At 36.4% G+C, this 22,471-nt stretch overlaps 1 protein-coding gene across 3 annotated transcripts in view; it reads left to right on the forward strand.

The window, feature by feature from the left end:
- The window catches only part of LOC106876369 (uncharacterized), a 559,415-nt gene that overhangs the window by 462,187 nt on the left and 74,757 nt on the right, over positions 1 to 22,471 (forward strand). For all 3 annotated transcript variants that reach the window (XM_052967377.1, XM_052967376.1, XM_014924884.2), the window contains one exon: positions 13,466 to 13,637. In XM_052967377.1, coding sequence (XP_052823337.1) covers positions 13,466 to 13,637 — 172 coding nt within the window. The remainder of the gene's footprint in view (positions 1 to 13,465; positions 13,638 to 22,471) is intronic.

The raw sequence follows: 22,471 nt of genomic DNA on the forward strand, positions 1-22,471 counted from the left end.
ATATATATATATATATATATAAATAATGAAATCCTTGGTCTTAATTTAAATATCAATATGAATTTCTTTAACTTTACAGTTTGCGTTTCTTCAAATAATACGGAGCGTTTAGTTCGTCTAAGTTTATCATATTGGTTTCAAATTTTGCCACGAGGCCAATGCTTCACGGGCGCGGTGAATCGATTTCATTGACCCCAGTACATGATTAATACTTATTTCATCGAGCCCGAGAGGATGGAAGGCAAAATCGATCTCGGTGGAATTTGAACTCAGAACGTAAATGCAGACGCAATGCCGCTTAGAATTTTTGCCCGGCGTAATAACGATTCTGCCGACTCATCGCCTGTCTTTAACTTTATCATATTGCCGATAAATTTTCGGTTCCCATTTAGAGGGAATTAAATACTTCTAAAGTGGCGAGCTGGCAGAATCGTTAGCACGCCGGGCGGAATGCTTAACAGCATTTCGCCCGTCTTCATGATCTGAGTTCACATTCTGCCGGGGTCGACTTTGCCTTTCATCCTTTCGGGGTCGATAATTGAGTTTATTAGTTTCACGACCGACAAAACTTGAACTTAAGAAAGTAAGCTAAGCACTCGTTATTTATAGAGTACTCCCTCTATCAGTGATACAGTGCTGTGTGATCCACATTATGGTTTATCTGATATGCGTGGTCAAAGCTTTAGACAGATTGCTATGTGCTATTTGTTCCGACTCTCTGCACTCTAAGTTCAAATTCTGCCAACGTCAAATTTTCCATTCATTCTTTTGGAGTCCATAAAATAGTAGCAAACACGCAATTGAATAGTTGAACTGTTAGAGCAACGGACGGCCAGTATGCATAGAGCTATCTGTCTCCTCATTTGTATTCTGCCAACAACGGCTACTATGACACTGGTGACGAAATGTATCGACTCTGCAGCGGCGACATTTTCCTTGGATAAACATCCTTGTCACGGACAGAAGAGATTTGCATGAACAAACAACTGTTATCGTTCCACATAATTCTTGCTCAGACCTGCGTGTATAGACGTAGATAAATGGCCAACCCGAAACCTATGGAGAGCATCTGAATACGTGATACCTAAGCACACACAAACATATACACACAAACTTGCACACATAATACTTAGTGTTTGTATTAAATTCGATAAGCGAAACACATCCACACCCTGCATATGTGTATCTATATTTATGTGTGTGTGTGTGTGTGTGTGTGTGTGTGTGTGTGTTATATTTGGAACTGCCGCCAGTATTGAGTACTTTAATCAATAAATCTCTTGTCATAGAAGAAATCTAACGCTAATTAATATACAGAAGCAAGTGTGGCCGTGTGGTTAAGAAACTTATTTTGCAACCACATGGTTTCTGATTCAGTTCTACTGCGTGGGACTTTGGGCAGGTATCATCTGCTATGCACCTGGGTCAAACAATACCCTGTTAGTGAATTTGGTAGATAGAAACTGTGTGGAAACTTGCTGTATGTGCGTGTTTGTTTGTGTATGTGTTTGGTGTGTTTGTGATCCACCACGCTTGACAGCCGGTGTTGGTTTGTTTGTGTCCCCGTAATTTAGCAGTTTGGCGAGAGATCGGTAGAAATTTATACCAAACGGTCGATCTATGAAGGTCGATTCGTTGGACTAAACCTTTCAAAGCAGTGCCCCAATTTGGTTGCAGTCCGATGACCAAAACAATTAAACGATAAAACGATAAATGATATAGACGTCCACAAATACACATGCACATACACACGCACGCACGCACATACACGCGCACACACACACACACACACACACACACACACACACACACACACACACACACACACACACACACACACACACACACACACACACACACTCCATAAGCTGTATAGGAGAAATAATAAATGAATTAGGTAAATATCGGGAAGAGAATGATGATGATAGTAAATATAAAAGAATGGCGAAATATTATTCCATATTTAATCAATTCAAGACACTCTTATTAATAAATTATAAATGAGAGCTTAAAGGCATGAAAATTCTGTACAAACTACAGTATTGATCTTCTAAGGCTTTCATCGATTTCGTTTTGTTACCGGTTATATCATTGTAGTTAATTTGAAGAGTCTGAGAAGATTTCTCCCTCCACCAATCGATGAATGGCTGTATATCCTAAGTTTCGAATTAACTGTTGATATAAAACGTATTCATACATATTCATATGGTTTTATATGGGATATGGTAATATGAAGCTTTTCCTCACGGACGTTTGGATGAATATGATCCAGACAGGAAAATTGAATTTGAAAGTAAATTTGTTATAAAGAAAATCGTGCAGTTAATGAGATTTTTCTTTGTCTGGAGTAGAATATGATGCTCAGAATAATTAGCACATTCGTCAGAAAGGTGCAAATTGTTCATTCTATTTAATCGAATGAAGAATTGCCCTACAGTTTAGTTTGTCTGCAGTTGCAGTAACGGGCGATTTACATACAATGGTGTGTAATTTATTCACCGAAACAATTATGCGTATGCTTGTGTATCTGTAGACATAGAAGCATAATTATATGCTTAAGACATTTGATTCTCTACCATGTGTTCATGTTCTTTCGCGGAATTCTGCCCCACAGCACGTCATGATGGGCAAGACCCTTCTTTCATTGAGTATCGGGATATCTAATACATAATGTGTGACATGTAGTATAATCCTGTCGTAGCAGAGACACGCGTACTATCTCTAATTGTTTTCCATGTATCAGTTATTGAACTGAGGCAATGCAGGGGCAAAGAATGCGTGTCTTTCATCGATCTGTGAAGCCTAGTACTTAACTGAGTCTGGTAGTCATTTATTTTCCTTTTGAAGAATCGAGAAATTTAGAGGTGGGTAAGTACTAAAAAAAATGAGTAAATATAAGTTGTCATGGAAATAAACACACACACATACACACACATGCGCGTGCACACAGACGCATACACACGCACACACGCATATATACACATACACATGCACGACAGCATTTAGGATATCTGTCTGTGTAACATCAGCACCGTCTCAGATAAGAGAGCAATACTTCACAGATAAGCATTTTGCTCTTAAGCATTCGTTGCGAACAGTAAATTAATTAATGAAATGTAGAATGATCAGTTACGAGTTTGCAACATAAAAGGTCATACCACAATGGCCTTAAACGCATCCTCATTACGATTTTGAGTTATTTCGGGGAGGCATGTAGAATGTAAATAAAGCTTTGAGGTGGAATGTAAAAATTTGGAATGTAAATATGTAGATAAATGGGCTCCAGAGGGAGTACTGTACAAGCGTCTGTCTCAAAGCATACTATCAGTGAAACTTCGCTGATAGTTGTTACAAAACTACTGAATGGAAAATCAGTTGGGATAAACTCGATAGTTGGCTATTGGCAGAGAAATTTTGTGTTCTGCAGAGAGGTCTTTGTTAATTTGCTGGTAATGGGAAAATTAGCAAACAGTTTCCCATACAACTCTCGTAACTGCAAAGCAAAGACATTCAAATGTTTTCCAGCAAAACTTCAACCCAGACTGCATTATCCTATGTGTGTTCATTGTTGTAGTTTGATCCCAGGCAGGTTTGACCTCCGAAAACTGAAAAGAAAAGCGTTTTAGCCGTGAATAACTGGCTTTTATTACAGAATCATTTTCCAGCATGCCATTGCATTTTACAGGGGTGGCAATCTGTAATCCAATATCAAACAAGTCGACCACCTTTGTCGAGGCACCGTTATTGGCTCATAATTTTTATGCCCTTTCTTAAGATGGTAGTTGTGGTTTATTGGTAAATGCGGTTGGTCCCATATACGTATATAGGGTTGGTAATAATCTTGGTATATACGAGGTATATATGTGTGTTAGTGTGTGTGTGTGTGAGTGTGTACGTTAGTATGAGTATAAGCATCTATATGTGATTGAGTTTGTGTTTCTTCTTATTCTTACCTTTCTTTTGCTTCTCACGTTAACAGAACCCGAATTGAAATGAGTTCGGACAGAATATATTAATTCAATCCTATTCATTTCAGTAAGATATATTGTCATTATATTTACAAGCAAATTTCTATTGTATTTCTATTGCAAGTTACAATATCGACTGAAATACAATATTGAAAAAGCTTATACAATTGTTGACAATGCGCTATTAAATAAAGAGATATTACAAAATAATAAAGAAAATAAAAATAAACATACACGCGCGCGCGCATTTACAACACACGCACTTATACATGGAGATATGTATGTATAACATATCTATATGTGAGAAACGAATTAAAATGTAAGTGATTAGTATCGCATTGGGTAATGAGGAATTTCTTTTAATAGAAGAGTGTTGTTAAATACAAAACCAAAGGTTTCTTGCGAATATACTCGCAATTGTTCAATTGGAGTTTGCATTATATTGACAGCCCGGTCATCTTGTTGGATGTGAATGCAAATGAGATTGCAAACGAAATTTCATGGGGTAAGAGAAGTTACAGGGCAAAAGGCTGAAAAACACAAACGGAAAGCCATCGGTAAAGGTTGGGAAAACAGGTTGGTGCCTGTAATATTCGTTGCGTCAGTGCCGAAGCCCCTTACCGAGGATGGGATCATTTATTGGCCAACAGGTTATTGTTTATAATGTGTGACTGAAAAATAGATACGTTGTATATTCGTCGAGAGATCACAATGGTATTTCCATACAACTTTTGAATGTTTTGGGGGAAGATAAAGGGGTTTCATACAAGAAGTTGTATGCTGTATGCATATGAGTGCATGTATGTCTGTAAAAGACAGTGGCTGAAGTACATAATCTTAAGTTTACGACCGCTTGTTTATTACTGTTGGTATAAAAATGTAAGATCTAATTAGCATATTTGTGCAAAATAGGCTATCCACTAATGTCCTAGCCTAATCTATGACTGCTTTATATATCAGCCTGTCTAGGTTACTGATCAAGAATGAAGTTGCATAACTTTTCTCTAAGGAGTGGTCAATAAGACATGAAACCGTCTGTTAGTAGACACCCTCACTCATTTGTAGCATTTCATTAGCAAAGAAAAAAATAAGTTTACATTCTTATTTATCCCTCAGTGAGGCTTTGTAAATAATGTTAAAACTCTAAATAATACTTGTGCTGTACCTATTGGTGCTATTTTTCTATATATTATGTATTTAAATCCTGAGTTTTGGATACGTATTTCATATATCATTGTTTTATTTCACGTAAAACATCTAGTGGTTTCGTATCAGCCTTCGATGCACACATTCAGTGGATATCTATTTCTAGAGCAGTATATTTGAATAATTTCGCCATTGTTTTCAGAGATACATTGCCGAAATGAAACATAGATTAGGAAATATTGCTTTTCCACGTGGTCTTTGACAATACTATCTGTACGATACACTTAATATCCCTGTCTGTGTGAAGTGACATACACCAGGGTCTGGTCGATAAATCAGTGTCAGAGACCTGTATCATAATTTTTCTGTCGGTATTTCATAAAGCTAGTATCATTTCCAGTCTATGGATGATCCAAATCTCTTTTCAGTTTCTCTCCCTTCCCCACTCACATACAGAATGGCTCTCTCAATACCTAATTTTATCTCGCTACACATACACGTACACATACATACATACATACATACATACATACATATATATACATACATATATATATATACACTGTACAGCTCGGATCTGAGACCCTCCAACTTCTATCTGTTTCGTCCAATGAAGTACGGTCTATAACAGTGCACACCTAAAATTTTTCAAAGAGGGTTCGAGATTAGGGTTTAGCAACAGTCCAAATGCATAATGATGCATTTGGACCGTTTAGTAGAGTAACGCTTTCTCTGTAGTCATTGCAGTCTCAAAAAGGTTTGAGACTGCAATGACTATAGAGAAAGCGTTACTCTACTAACGTGCACAATTTGAACGACATACGTCTGTTAATAAAAAGGTTATACCGACTGTTTAATTACATTCCGTATAATCTTCATTTATGTACATAAGTTTATTCAAATTTCTCCAGACATTAATTACATCACGTTACCTGTAGTTACTGTGCTTAACATTAAACATTAATTAATAACTGAAACAGATTTAAATATTTATTTTAGTCTCTTTTAGTATAGATTTTCTTGTTTATCAGAATATTTCAATGTAGACTAGACAGTCATAAACAGTGTGATTGGTTGTTTCTTTATAGTTATGTTAAATATTAGCTTCAAATTTTGACACAAAGCTAGCAATTTCGAGGGATGAGGTTTAGTCGATTACATTGACCCTATTTTTCGACTGGTTATTATTTTATCGACCACGAAAGCACCTTGGTGGAATATGAACTCAGAACGTAAAGGCGGACGAAATCCCGCTAAGCATTTCACTTGGAGTGCTGACAATTCTGCCACCTCGCCACCTTAATTATGTTTAATATTCATTATAAGTTTAGGGTAGGTTCTAACAACAAAAATGTAATGTATCACAATTGAAACTACTTCAATCACATCACTCAACATTGTATCCTAATAGTCAATTTTCCGTCCATTTGTAGCTTTATGTTTAATACTGCTCTAGGTCTCAATGATATAGAGCGTTTCTTGCCCTTCTTACACTGAAATACGGTAACCCTAATTTATATAAGCCTTCGTTGATATTTCTCCTTTCTCTACGCAACTTTCCGTAACCTCAACCTCTGATTTATATTTTGGAGAATTCTTTTGCTTTGCTGACATTTTTAGCTGTTTATATAAATTTTCCTTTATTCATTACAAAATATTTTTGGAATACTACTCTCAAAATAAATATTTTTCTAGTGTATATCACTAAGTATTCTTTGTAAAAATAATACTTCTGTATTAGATGGTTTATTCTAAATGCAATCACTATTTTTCAAAGTTTCTTCTGTATACATGCTAATTCAGTAATCTTAGTGTTAATTATATTATATAAATTATAACTGGAGTATTGATACATATAACCTTATTCTTAAGTTTAGGCATGGTTTAGATATTTAATTAAATGCGTCTATATCATTCCAACTTAACCTTTTCTTTCATTTTTGTCTGTACAGCTCTGTCTTGTTCATTAATCCCTAATTATTTGCTAGTATGTTTTTGGTTTAATTGTCTTATTACTGCTTTTATATGTATGGTGACCTAAATCATTTTTATTAATGTTCCCCTCTCCAATGTTTTCTTGATGCATTTTCTAAAGCGAATTTCAAGTTAATTTTTCTGCTGTATCCGACTACTATTTGTAGAAGTGTTTCCAACTGTTTATCATCTACAGCATATTAATTTAGGGAATTCATATCTTGAATAAAATAATGTAGAAAAGTGCTGCACTGACTATATATAGTATTTTTTATCAGATTCCAGTCTGGTTTAGCATATACTCTAAAGATTATATCAATAAATGGAATGATGAATGTAAAGTTTTGTTTCTTATAAGGTTGGGACTGAGTTCTGATCTTTTGTTTGTTTTTGCAGAATTGATATTTGTTCCTAGCATTTCTGATATACCTCCTTGTTACTGGTTCTACTTTATCATGACAAAGGTTTCCACCATCCGAGAAGGAAGATCCCTATCAAATAAGTTTTAATTAAATATTCTAAAACTTGAATTTTCGATCGTTGCACTTTCTACTATTTTCCACTTCCTATTGGGAAATTTTTGTAACGTCTTCTGTTATTACTTGTTACAGTTGTTCTATTATATTGTTTTCAAATATTTTTATCAGGTGCGATACATTCGCCATCTAATATTCTACCTTCAAATTCTTCTTCCTCATTTGCTGCTGTTGGGGTTGCTTACATTTCTATTTTGTGTTTACCTACTTCTTGGTAAAAGCATCATGAAAACTGATATGAAAAGTGCTTTTTGCCACATACTATGGTGACTGATTTAATGAACTCTTGTTTTTAGAGGTTCTTTGATTTTAGTTAGTTGGCTTTTTTTTTCCTGTAGTCTTTCTCACTCTTTCTGGTTTGGTGTCTTTGTGCGTTGTTGATTTCATTAAAGATTGAGAACATTTTTTTTTATCATTATCTGTCTTTCACATTATGTTTGATTCTCACGTTGTTTAGTTGGGTATAAACGTTTTTATATGAAGAGTTTTGAGGAAGTTCTTAATTTCCTTCGTCACTACTGCAGTTGCTACATCGATTATATGATTCATGCTGGAGATATTGATGATCGATTATTGTTTAACTATGCCCACGATGGCCACATTTGCTTTCTTTATAGTTGGTATTTCATCGTTCGTTGGTCCAGAATAAGATCTATCGATTTTAATTCTCTAACTATTGGCATTCTCAAAAATTCAATCTATAGAATTTTCTATTCTTAAATCTTTCTAAAACATCATTTCATTCTAAAATTTTACTTGTGTAACTCTGGTTCGGAACATGTTACTCCGTTTTCTGTGGATAGGGACAAATCTCATTTATGAGAATCTTTATATCCTTTTATTGTATTTGTTTGCATGTGCTAGATCCATTTACGCGATCTCCATTCTCAATTTTTATAATATGTTTTCGTTTTGTTTGTATATTGTTATGCGTTTTTATTGTGAATTCATTCTTTTAAGTGTTCAAGTCCCATGATCTGTATCTTTTGGTTTTGAAAATGTTTATTCCTAAACTAGTAAGTACTAAAGGTATTACCTCTTCAATTGCGGAACTGTAGTCGTGAAGACGTATTTAGACAATCATATTTTGATCAGGTGTCAACAAATTTCAACGTATTTCAACGTATTTGTTTCTGTCGATTCGGAATTGCAACGGGCATCTTTTGTAATCATGCATTTTCCTATTAATCCTAGGTCAAATTATAAGATGTTTTTGTATATTTTAATGCTTCTACATGTAGTGGCTAATCTGCTATTACTGTCATCGTGGTTTCGATTTCCAGACCGGGCGTTGTGAGTGTTTATTGAGCGAAAACACCTAAAGCTCCACGAGGCTCTCGCAGGGGGTGGTGGCGAACCCTACTGTACACTTTCACCACAACTGTCTCTCACTCTTCCTGTTTCTGTTGTAGCTGTATTTCAAAGCACCAGCCGTGTCACACTCTGTCACACTCTGTGTCACACTCTGTGTCACACTGAATCTCTCCGAGAACTACGTTAAGGATACACGTGTCTGTGGAGTGCTCAACCACTTGCACGTTAATTTCACAAGCAGGCTGTTCCGTTGATCGGATCAACTGGTGCCATCGTCGTCGTAACCGACGGAGTGCCACGACACTACGCAGAAAATCAGCCGAACGACGAGTACGACCTACAAATCTTCCAGATATACTGAATTTACGATTGTGTGAACTTTATATGTGATTCGGCGTGTTAGTGTGGACATACAACACTCTCTCCATTGATCACCCACTTCCAATACACCCTATAAGTCCTGGTGGTTGTCACAGCGAAAACGGACAAGGTGAGCTGAGATAGATTGAGATAGTTGCTGTTCTTATGCACAGGACTTAGGGCTGATATGATTATTGGTTTTGTAGATATGTCTGTGCATATGTGTTATTTACGCTTGTTCTGATCGAATAGGACAGGTAGCGTTTTGTAGAATATTGTTATAGTATTATTCTCGGGTGTTACATATGTACCTGGCTACTTAAAGAAGGCTTTTCGTTTAGTGACTTATATTGTAGAATTTGAATTTTTGATCGAAAAACAAACTGTATCACTCACATGGCACGTTCAGGTGGTTATTCATATCTTTTTGTTTCGTTTCATTTTGTCGCTGGTCTGTTGAAGTGGCTTCCATCAATTCGTGAAGATATGCAGTGTACTGTCTTGTCTTCTTTGTACTTTATTGTGGTTTGTGATAGAGAGATTAGGGGAATCAAATTGGACCGGCACAGTTCATAATTAATCAAATGTAGTGTGAGTACACCATTGTTGCTTTACTTTTCTTTTTGTTAAATGTAATGCTTGGGATTTTTCTAACAATACTCCTGAGTTGCTTTACTTTCTTTTCCGTAAAACTACGCACGGTGGAAAGCATTTTGAGAATGTGTGTGTGTGTGTTTGTGTGTGTGTGTTCGTGTGTGTGTGTGTGTGTGTGTGTGTGTGTGTGTGCGTGTGTGTGTGTGTGTGTTTGTGTGTGTGTGTGCTTGTGGTAAGCTTATATTTTTGAATTAACAGAAATGTTAATTTGAAAATGGAAGAAGCCGCTAAGCAGTTAACCAATCGACAAGAAATTCTAGCGAATTCTTTCTCAACTGCTCTTGCCTTCCATAGTATTCTGCAATAAATTACTTCTACGAGGCATAAAACAATGAAATTCCTCACGTAAGTTAATCCCTTTACGTTGTTGTTATACGCGTTTTTATCTCTACCTACGTTCGTGGATATTTTCCGAAGCAGTGAAGGGAAATATGAAGAGTGACGTCTTTTATTGTTTGGCCCAGTGTTCTGAGCCCTCGAAGATTTCTCATATTAGTTCATTTAATCTCTGGCTAGGATTGCAGGAGACCATGTTTATAAATATTTTCTTTTTGTATCAAATCATTATTGTGAGTACAACAGGTGTAACCAGGATGGTAAGTTCGAAATGCAGTGAGTTTTCTGGTGTTCGTAAATAAGCTTTTTAATTCCCTTAATCTTCAATATATTACATTGCAAGTTTTATTGCGTGATAACTCCTATAATTGTACTTTGCTTCTGTATCTTGTTTGCAAGAGTCATGTGAGTTCTTGTGTTAAAACAAATTTTGCTGTGTCTAGGGAGAGTCATTATGTCAATATTAATAACACACGCACTGGTCCAATTCCATTTCGTTATTGGTTGAATACCCAACTAACTAATCGATTGTCTGTTTAACTTGGCTACGCAGTAAGTCGTTTGTTTTGTTTTTGTTTGTTTTTTTGTTTTTTTCTCTCGTCAAAGCTCTTTCGTTGCTAAACACAGAGGAATAATGGATTAGTTAGTTGGATATTTAACCAAGTGATTAATAATAAAAGAATGGAATTGAACCAATGCGTGTGTTATTAATATTGTCATATAATTATATTTATACTTCTTATTGCTGATGTTGAGTTTCAGTTTTCAGTTAGTTTATCTCTGTTATGCTACTCATTCCAAATATTTTCATTGATATAAGTTGTATATTTGCAGTTTGATAAAAGCGTATTTGTGTAGACCTGTCTCTTCGAATTCTCTGTTATCAGTCTCTAAATCTAACAGATTTAACATTTTAGTTTATTTGACTCTTGTTAGGTTACTATGACACAACACACGTTCGTCTAGTCTTGTATTCATTTCACATAATTGCTGAATCTTGTATAGATTTTCGTATTTCCTTCAACAAAAATAGAAACAAGAAAGTCTACGCATTCATCACCACAAATAAGCCATCGGCAACTATATCAATCACAACAATAGCATCAAAGAGGGGTAATTTAATCAAATAACTGGCTCTTGGAAAGTAGTAATTGCTCGTTGGTAAGAATAAAAGTCCACGTCTAGGAACTGTTTGGAATGAGACGCCAAAGCAATTGTGTATAATTGCGGCAGACGTCTGTTACGTCATTATGAAGATGTCGAACACAAGGGCAATCGAGGTCGATGGCACCACACCGGAAGAAAAGGCAGTGAAGACAAAACATTGGAGAACTTACAACACGCTACCAGCCAACTACGATGCTGGTCGATGAGGACTTACTTCAACAGGTATCGACTTGCAAGTCTTCCGACTTGTATATAATACGTGTTTGGTACAGTCATGGTGTCTAGACAGGAGTAGAGACGCGGTTACTAAGCGGACAAAAAACTTATCCAAAAGGGGCTGAAAGGAATCTTTCCTTGAAATGGAAGAAATATCTCCCTAAAATATTAGTTTCAAATTTTGGTACAGGGCCAGCAAATTTAAGGGAGGAGTAAGTCGATTACATCGACTCCAGTATTCAATTGGTATTTATTTTATCAGCCCCGAAGGGATGAAAAGTAAAAGTCGTCCTTGGCGGAATTTGAATACAGAACATGAAGACGGACGAAATACTGCTGAGTATTTTGCCCAGCGTGCTAACGATTCTGCCAGCTCACCGTCTTCTAATCTCTCCCTGAAATATTGAACACACAAACACCAATGTAAACTCTATAGGCACGGAAATATCATTTGTGGGGTCTATTTGAAACGCACAAAAAGGCGAAAATGTGCAAAGAATCTAGAATGCATAGAAAAAGGAAGATGGACAGAGAGACGAAACCGTACTGTTTGTACTCATTCAATGCCTGAACATTTCTGACGTGGATTTGTGTCGAACCATTATTGCTGAGTGTAGAGCTTAAGTGATTCTAATCAAGCCCGATTTAATGACGTCACTACATTCTTCTTTTGATCGGGAAAGGCAGGCAAATTTGCTCAATATTCTGTCTATGGCAAGAGAAGTCTTATGGTGAACAAGATCGAAACGACGGAGGTCAACCACTACGGTCAAGTTCCCGTCAACTTTTTTCATCCCATTTGAAGAGGAAGGTGAGTTCGGAGAGGATGGCTTGACTCGTGACACGACAATTCAGTGCCTGACAATTCAGCACCGACAACTCAGCGCATAAACAATTCAGCACAGGGCGTCTTATTGAACTTAGGTAAAGGTTATTTTTGGTGACGACAAAAATAAAAAAAATAAAAATTCAATAATTTATTTGAAAACGTATAAAGATAAAAGATACAAAAAGAACTAAAAATTCTAAATTATATTCTTTGAACCAGTAGTTGGCTTGTTACATTTTCAAAGGAGATTCAAACAGTGTAGTTATCGTTTCGTACGGGTGTGTGTATATATGGTTATGCTTTTTTTTTGCTGGTGTATGTTTCCTGTATATGTATGCTTTTTGTTTATGTATAAGTAATATATTCTATGACTGCTGTATTTGTAGGTTGTATGTGCATGTGTTTTAGATATACAACCAGCATCAATATAATATAATAAAAAATTAGATATATAGCATGCACCGAGTTGTCTATGCGTTGAATTGTTTATAGGCTGAATTATCTAGCGCTAAATTGTCGGTGGTGAATTGTCGGTACTCCGGCTTGACCACCTGAATATTTGCTAGAAGGTAGATGAGAGTGAAGAATATGCTTCGAGTGAATTCGGCTTGTTCTTGTAGTATGCATATACGTCAGAATTAAACTTGAGAAAGATTATTTACTGTTGGCAGTAGGGACAATCCGGGTGACCTGACTGACCTAAGACGGTTGTCTCTCAATTAGGATGTTCCATGTCATTTCTTTTTTTGCTGTTGTTTATATAACATTTCTTGAACGAGATTCTATGAACACTACATCGTATTTGGTACTTATAACGTCTCCTCATATAACATCTTAGTGCAAATATAAACGGTCATCATCATCATCATTGTTGTTTTTATTGTTGTTGTTGCTGTTGTTGTTGTTGTTATTATTATTATTATTATTATTATGATTATGATTATTATTATTACTATCATTACTAGGCGATTGAATTCCCTCCCGTCAAAGTCATGTATGGCACCACTGTCTATTGGACAGAAAATGTTGAAGCTGAACAGTCCTCCTCGTTCATATCCAGTATGGGCGGAGCTTGCTCTGAAGCCTCTGGAACATGTGACTTTATTAGTCGTGCCTTCACCATTATCACAGGAACATGTAAGTCAATTTTACATTTAATTCACTCTTTTAATAAAAAAAAAAAAAAGAAAGGTACTAAATTAATTATACGACGGATAAATGTTTCTCTGACTGATTCAATATGGTGTCATAATACAGCAATAAACAGAGTGATTATTATAAAGATGACAAAACTTCAACACATTCTTTGGCTTTTTATATCCCTTAAAAGCATGCATTGAGGCCCGGTCTCGGAATAGAGAATAACTTTCTCGCATCCCCCTGTAAAGGGTTGTGGACGCAACCATTCCATTTTACTAAAACATAAAAACTATACCCCGTAAAATATAACTCTCACTTTCTCATGATTCGTTACCGATTTTATTCCTTTATAAGTTATTAAAAGTCTCCTCTTGGCATTTTTTCAAGACGCTTTGTCTTTTGGTAGGCAAAATTTATTATAAAAACTTTTATCAATTTCTTCTCCTATATGTTTTTGATGTGTAATTCCAATGCCTGGTTGAAATATTGAACAATCATCTTGATATTTTTTCTTCCAGTAAATTCAAATCTAACCCAATGCATGATGCAACGACACTTCTTAACTAGATTTTGGCTACAGGCTCCACATTATTGTCTCTATTGACATCTTTCATTTTGTGTTAAACAAGAACGCTACTTTCAAATTTAATGAAGCAAGACGTGCTAGTATAATGCTCAGTGTGGATTGTTTGTTTGTTTTCTTTTCTTTTGAGTTGTTCGTATCTCAGCTTAAATTTATTTTGTGACATTTCAGGACTTCTAGAATTTTTAGCAACATTCTTGGCATTAACTGCATCTCTCTTTCTCTTCTGAAGAAAAATGGTTACTACTCTTAATCAGTAATCGCTGTCTTGACGAGTAGGAATAGTGTCACAAATTCTGGCCTAATCAGAAACTGAATAAAGCGTCTCTCAATTGACATATTAGACCCAACAGATAATAATGTATTTCTAAAGGAGACAGGAAAATAACCTGAATACAAATATCTGAAAATAGAGATACGCCGAATAGAGATACGCTTGAAAATGATCATATCTCACTCCTCTGGAACTTCACCATTCAAACTGACAGAAATTTAGATGCAAATAGGACGGACATTATATTGAAAGACTTCAGACAAAAATCATGCCCCTCATTTATATGACTGTCCCAATCGATATAAACGTATCTGTCAAGACCTACCAAAAACTGAGCAAGTATAAAGATCTTGAAACAGAAATTATCAAAATGTGGAACCTGAAGACTAAAGCAATACCTGTTGTCATAGGTACCCTAGGAATGATAGCAAAAAGGGCTGATTACTACCTAGCTCAGATTCCAGGAAACCCCAAAATAGCAGAAATTCAAAAGATAGTGCTCATGGGGACTGCCCATATCTTATGTAAAATACTATGTAATTTCAAATTTTAAAACAAATTCATAATTTTCTTATGTTTTCTTAAATATTCTCTCGAACAATACTATCTACAAAACCAAATATATGGCGCCCTAGGCATAATACCAACATGAACTTCTAACCTGTTATCTCTTGAGGTCTCTGGGTGAGACTTGGAGCCAACTTGTACAAATGCAAAGCAAAAGTCAAACATAAAATAATAACAACAACAACAACAACAATAATAATAATAATAAAGATAATAATGAAGATGATGATGATGATGGTGATTTCAAATTTTGGTACAAGGTTGACAGTTTTGGTGGAGAAGAAGAGTCGATTAAACCGAGTCCAATTTTCGATTTAATCGAGTCCTATTTTCGATGAGTCGATTAAATCGAGTCCAGTGTTCAACTGGTACTTATTTTATCGAACCCCAAAGGATGAATGGCAAAGTCGGCCTCGGTGGAATTTGAACTCAGAACGTAAGAACAGACAAAAAGCCGCTAAGCATCTTCCTCGGTTTGCTAACGATTCTACCTGCTCGCAGTTATTCCAAAGTTTGGCACAAGGTCAGCAATTTTAGACGAGGGTGTTGGTCGATTACATCAACACCAGTGCTTAACTAGTATTTAGTTTCTCGACTCTGATAGGATAAAGAGTGAAGTTGACTTCGCAAGATTCGAACTCAAAACGTAAAAAAAAAACGAAGAAGTATAGCAAAGGATGTTGTTCGAGGTTCTAACATTTCTGCTAATTCACCATATGTTTTGGCTGAATGTAGAATGTGTGATGAACAAGAAGAGCCAGTTGTCCATATAGTGTCTGAATGGTAAATTCTTGTTCAGAAGAATTCTAGGAACTGGAGACATGACCAGGTTGCATAAATAATATATTGGCAAATCTGTAAAAAGAGAATATGCATTTGAACATATGGAAAAATGGCATGACCATAAAAGAGAACACATCTGTGAAAATAACCAAGAAAGGAACCGTAGAATATGAAGCTTCAAACGGATAAGTAAATAGAACATTCACACCCAGATATTGTTATACACAATAAAAAGGAAAGAATGTTTTGCTTAATCGATGTTGCCTGTCCGTTTGATACAAAAATGATAGAGAAAGAAAAAAAGCGAGAAAATGGAAAAATACCAGGATCTAACACACAAACTTCAAAGAATCTAGAATTGTCGTAAATTTAGTTGTCTTTATCACATTTATAATAGGTGCCTTAGGAACAGTTGCATGAAGATGGTGGATTATGTTAGATGGACGGTGGAATGGATGGTGGACTATGTTAGATATGGAAATGAGTTTTCTGACTCCGTAGAAAACCTTGCTTATTTTGTAAAGCCAGGGCTATAAGAAAGTTGTTAGACAACTAAGGTTTACGGGATTCAGCTTGATATCTAGAGAGAACGTATACCGACAATAACGACAGGACAGCAATGAAATTCTGAGTGAACAGAATGGAGAATGGAGGAAAAGAGAAGGACGGAGAAGAAGAAAGGAGGAAAAGGAAGAGAAAAGAAGGAGAGGGGGAGTAGAAGAATAAAGAGAATGGGAGGAGGGGAAAGAAGGAGGAGGAGGAGGAGGAGACAGGATAGGAGAGAGAGAATAAGGAGGAGATAGAGGAAGAGAAGTAGAAAGAAAGAAATAGCAGCAGCAGCAGCAGCAGCAACAGTAGTAGTAGTAGTAGTAGTAGTAGTAGTAGTTGTAGTAGTAGTAGTAGTAGTAGTAGTAGTAGTAGTAGTAGTTGTAGTAGTAGTAGTAGTAGTAGTAGTAGTAGTAGTAGTAGTAGTAGTTGTAGTAGTAGTAGTAGTAGTAGTAGTAGTAGTAGTAGTGGCGGCAGCGGTGTTTGCCATGGTGGTGGTGGTGATGGTACGGCAGTGCTAGTAGTAGTAGTAGTAGTAGTAGTAGTAGTAGTAGTAGATGAAGAAGAAAGGGGAGGGGGTTGAGGAGGAGGAGTGGAGGAGAAAAAGAAGAAGCAGAAGAAGCAGAAGAAGAAGAAGAAGAAGAAGAAGAAGAAGAAGAAGAAGAAGAAGAAGAAGAAGAAGGACGATGCTGACGACAACGATAGCAATAGCAACAACAAACGTGACGTCTGATACAGGTAGAAGGTCAGCGGTTTTGAGGCAATATGACTAATCGTTGCCTTTGAAAGCAGTAGTTGAATGTGTCCTGGCAAGTGATTGCAACATCAAGCATACAAATTAAATAAATAAATAAATAAATGATAATAATGATAATAATAATAATAATAATAATAATAATAATAATAATAAAACATAAGAGCACCACAGCAAACCACAGCACATACCCAAGGCGCACAGAGCTGCGCTCGGTAGTGAAGTGAAAGCACGTTATAAAAATAAAACTACTGAATAATAATAATAATAAGGTGGCTCACATGGCTTCTGATCTTAATTGATTGGAAGTGTTATCATGTACATTGTTTTGGCTTGGTATAAAAGATGGGCTACAGCAAATATTCTGCTCAATAACACAGATTTGCTCGTCAGTTGTTTGACCTTAACCAGTTGAGTATGTCCCTTGGTGGCTGACGATATGTGCATCTCTGATCATGAGCAGAAGTAGTGGGGGAGGATCATAGCCATGTGTCGAGATGTGGAAACATGGGTGTCTTGCTCAACATCCTTAAACAAACCTTATTCAGGGACCTTTTGAGCGGGATGGGCTACTCGACCTGAAGATAATTCTAACTGGGCCCCACCTGCGAGGTCATGCGCTGTTTATCTTGATATGAGATCACCATGTCGCGCACATATGGTTGTGATGCATTTTCCTGGTGTACCCTTATCAGACGGGTAGTCATGATGGGTATACTGGGCTTCGTATATTTTACCCCAGTGTCACTTTGATGGCATGTACTGCTCTCTCACTCAATAATAATAATAATAATAATAATTATAAATCATGTACATTGTTTTGTCTTGGTATAAAAGATGGGCTACAGCAAATGTCATTTCTCAAAGTGGTCGCGGAATTGCATCTAGCTTCTTCTGTCTCAAATTCCACCTCAATGGTTCCAAACTTCTGTCCTCGGGTGATGTAGGTCGTTTTTTTCCCACACACACCCAAGGCATTTTTGTTCTTCGCTCTCAGGAGCATTTCCACTCGCCAATGCAATGGTATGTTACCGTGCATCTTGCGATATTTTCTATCACGTCGGATGGAGGGATTAGAGCTATTCTTCTTCCATCTTTTTACAATTTTTCTTGCCAATTTTGATTCTTCTTCATCTATGTGGAAACTTTCCATATTTCCCGCCGCAGACGCGTTTTTTATATTTCATTTCTTTCGTATTGTTCTTGCTGTTATTATTATTACTATTGTTGTTGTTGTTGTTGCTGTCACTGTTGCTTCTGTTGAGATTGTTGTTCTCGTTGACGAGAACGAAAATTTTGACATTACTGAGAGACAAAACATTTTTCGCCTCGGTGACGTCATTAAGTTTAGGCCATTGGATATTCATATTCTCAATTCTTTCCCCGTTCTCGATTTTACCCGACCAGGAGCGCGTTCCTTTGTCGAGCATTATGATGGCTTCTTTATCAGTCATCTCAGATAATTGCAAAATATTTGTTTTCGTCGAAAGCAGTTAAATTTTAAAATTATTGAAGCGCACCCCCTGCAGTATTATCTGCGCAGTCCAGACAATCTCAGAAATGTAATGATAACAATAGAAAGGAAAAGACGGGGCTTTAGAAGGCCGAAACGTTTACAAACACTTTTCAACTTACGGAGTACGAAATTTCCGTGACTTCACAGTATGGTGGTCATAATAATAATAATTATAGTAATAGTAATAATAATAATAATAATAATAATAATAATAATAATAATTATTATTATTATTATTATTATTATTATTATTATTATTAATTCTGGTTTTATTGGCTACAAGGGCTAATATAAATCAAAACCATGTAAGGACAAAGACAGGACGAAGGTTACAAAGGGTTTTGTCCGAAAAGAAAACGTTCGTGTAAACAGTGAGTAAAACAGAGAAAGATATAACAAATAAAACTCCCAATAGGGGGAGGCGCTTCGAAAGATTACACCTGGAAAAACCCATAAAAGCCACGGGAGCCTGGTCAGAAAATAAGAAAGGGGTATAGAGCCCTTTCTCCTTTTATATTACCTCTTTTTTTACAGGTAATAATAATGCCAATTGGATAGGTGATACAATTAAATGCCATAATCAAGTAGTACAAATGAAAAAAACTTTGGGTAGGAGTAGTGTTGGAAATGAATACAAATGTTTGCCTATTCGAGCTTTAATCATCAGATTGTAGAGGGATTGAACTAAAACATCGTCTATTTTCTACACCTATGTTGTTGCCTTAACGCTTGAATAAAGATACATTATGTTGATGCAGCAGAGGATCGGAAGGAAGAAGATTAAAGTGATATGATTTAATTGGGAAATAACATAGAAATTATTTTGAGCCCGAGAAACCAAACTAGTGGAATTACTTGATAAACACTCAGAACTAAATGGGTAACATAAGGTGAGGAATTATCAAAGCAGCTATCATATAAATAGTTGAAAATTACAATTGTCACATCAGTTATGAAATATCCTAGTTGAGAGATATAACAAAACTTTTAATCAGTGGCAACGCGACTCACTCCTGGCAAGATAAAATGTATTATTGTAGATGAGGAAAGATAGAGTGAATCCCAATATATTTTGTACAACGGCACATCACTAGTTCTCTATGCTGTGTGGCAACTCCTTTATATTGCTGCCAAAAGCTGATAGAATTTCGTTGTTAATACAATGTTTAATGATAAACGTCCACCATACAACAAATAACACCAGCTGCCTCGAATGTGCTGAATGGACACAAATGCTTTCAGTAATTGCGATATTCCGGTTGTCAAACATGCGTTCACTAGTCAAAGCTGAATACATATGAATTCATAAGTATATGAATTCAATCTTTTGTGTGGCGTAATTATTATTGTCTCGTATCTTTAGTTAAACATATTGCATAATATATAAATATAGAAATAAATGAAAACCATCATTGATTTAGAAATATATTTGAACATCGAGAATATATATTTTATGATGTTTGTATTAGTGAATATGGAGTTGATTTTGAAATTGTTCAAAAACTAATTTGAAATTAAATTTAGAATTACGAAAAACGTAATTGCTTTTCTGCTAAGTGGAGCTCATTTATTAAATGTAAGATGGCTGAACTTTGTTGAAATGAATGTTATTTTGTTTTCTGTGTGTCTGTGTTTGTGTGTAAATATGAGTGCGTGAGTGTACGTGAGAGAGAGAGAGAGAGAGAGAGAGAGAGAGAGAGAGAGAGAGAGAGAGAGATTGTTGTTATTACTGTTGCTTCCTTTATTATATCTACTTATATATAAAGCATTTCATTTTGTCAATTATTCAAGCAATAGCTATAGTAATGTGAATAATTGTTAGTTCTTCAAATAGTTCGCTACAACAACAACGGCAAATTTAATAGCAATTATAACTAACAGTATTGGTAATAATGATTTCTAGCAAGAGCCAATAATATTAATAACTCGCAAATCTATATACTGTCCAAAAATATTAATTTTAAGTACAACCCTGCAACTCACATCCTGCACATTTCCAATTCAGTATCACAATACACATTGTACATTCTCAGCCAAGCACACACACACACACACGCACAACAAATTCCTTTCTGCTGTAGATATAAGGACTGAAATTTTAGGGAATGGGCTAATTGATTACCTCGACCCCAGTGCTCAACAGGTCTTTATTTTATACATCCCGCAAGGAAGACACACCCGACCTCAGCCAAATTTGAACTCCGAACGTAAATTTGAAAGAAATGCTGCTTAGCATTTTGTCCGATGTTCTAACGATTCTGCCAGCACATTCATCATCCAATGAATTAATGTGATGCATATTTCCTACAGAATCACCATTCGATAATGTAACAGTTTCGCATTTAGACACCAAGGCAGGAATTTTTGAAGCGGTGATGTTAATCGATATTTGACGAGTACTTTTACTGGGCATTTTATTGAGTAAAAATAGATGGAAAAGCAAAGTTAACCTCGGTGCGATACTTATACTCATACCTTAAAAAGCCGGAACAAATAACAAAGAACACTTTCTCCGATGCCCTTACGATTCTACCATCTCACTGACATTTATAACGATAATAATTGGTACCCTAGCTGCATAATTTTTTCGATAAATTATTTTTATTTTATTTTCAACGGACGGTTCTTCATGCTCTATCAGTTACTTCGTTATTTACTTAGAGAGGGATTTCGTTGCTGTTTTGAACAAATTGCTCCTCCTCAATTGCTTTCGTTGTTTTATGTTGTGCCATTTTTTACAAAATCTATCCGTATGTTCAAGAGTGCATGTTTTATTTTTAAACTATACCTCAGCTTTGAAGGCCTAGTAGTTAGACCTTTCCACCCTCACAATGGACTCGGCTGATAACTGCATCCACCACACACGCGTCAAGAGCTACTCGACAAAACTCCACAAGTCAGCTGGGCCCGGATGCGATTTTTTTCCCACGAGAGTTCCGGACCCCATTTATGAACTCGTTTACATGCAGCCAATCAGAGCTGAGCTATTAGACTAATTGATGAGCGCAAGTCATGGGCGATAAGATAAGGTCATTTGGGTAAGGAAGGATCATGCATCTTTTCTCTGTTGATAATGCTTGTTGTTCTTGTTCCTGTTTCAACTATGGCTGCTTCTGCGTAGTTATTTGTGTTGTCGTTGTTTACCTTCTAAAACAGTAAGGGGAGAGGATTGCTAGCACATCACCCTCTACCCACATTTTTCCCATCCACATCTTTACTATATTGGGCCCTAACAAAATCCGATAATAGATATAGATGCAAATTTATCTAATTAATTATCTCCTAAAATCAGGCATATTTGGGGCATCGGTCGACTTACACCGTTCTTCGTCTTGAGTTTACTTGGTAGAATGTGTTTGTTAACTTGACAAGGTCAAGGTAAGCTCTGATTGGCTGTATGCAAATGAGCTCCAGAACACTCGTGGGAAAAAAATTTCGCGGCCCGGACATGCAAAACGGTTTCATCGCTGTTCTGCGCGCACCTTGAAGAAGTTCGCTTGACAGCACTTCCGTGCTTGTAGAACTTGTCCTGAAACTAGCAGAGCCTCTCAGTAGCATTGCCAGACTATGGGCATCTGGAAATTGTCCACAGGCCTGGCCTGAAGGTTCTTTGGAAAAGACCAGCTTATTGCTCTCCCCCCGACGCCCAGATGATGTTGCCACTCTTACTCGCCACTAATCCACTATAGATCCCCCAATGTGGAACTTCCAGTGGCCACATTACCCCACTGGCATAGGTCTGTGAGAGCTTGCCGACACTCCAGGTGCTAAGCGCCTTTAATGATGATGATGATGATGATGATGATGA

Source organism: Octopus bimaculoides, chromosome 4, assembly GCF_001194135.2.
Source record: "Octopus bimaculoides isolate UCB-OBI-ISO-001 chromosome 4, ASM119413v2, whole genome shotgun sequence".
Lineage (NCBI taxonomy): Eukaryota > Metazoa > Mollusca > Cephalopoda > Octopoda > Octopodidae > Octopus > Octopus bimaculoides.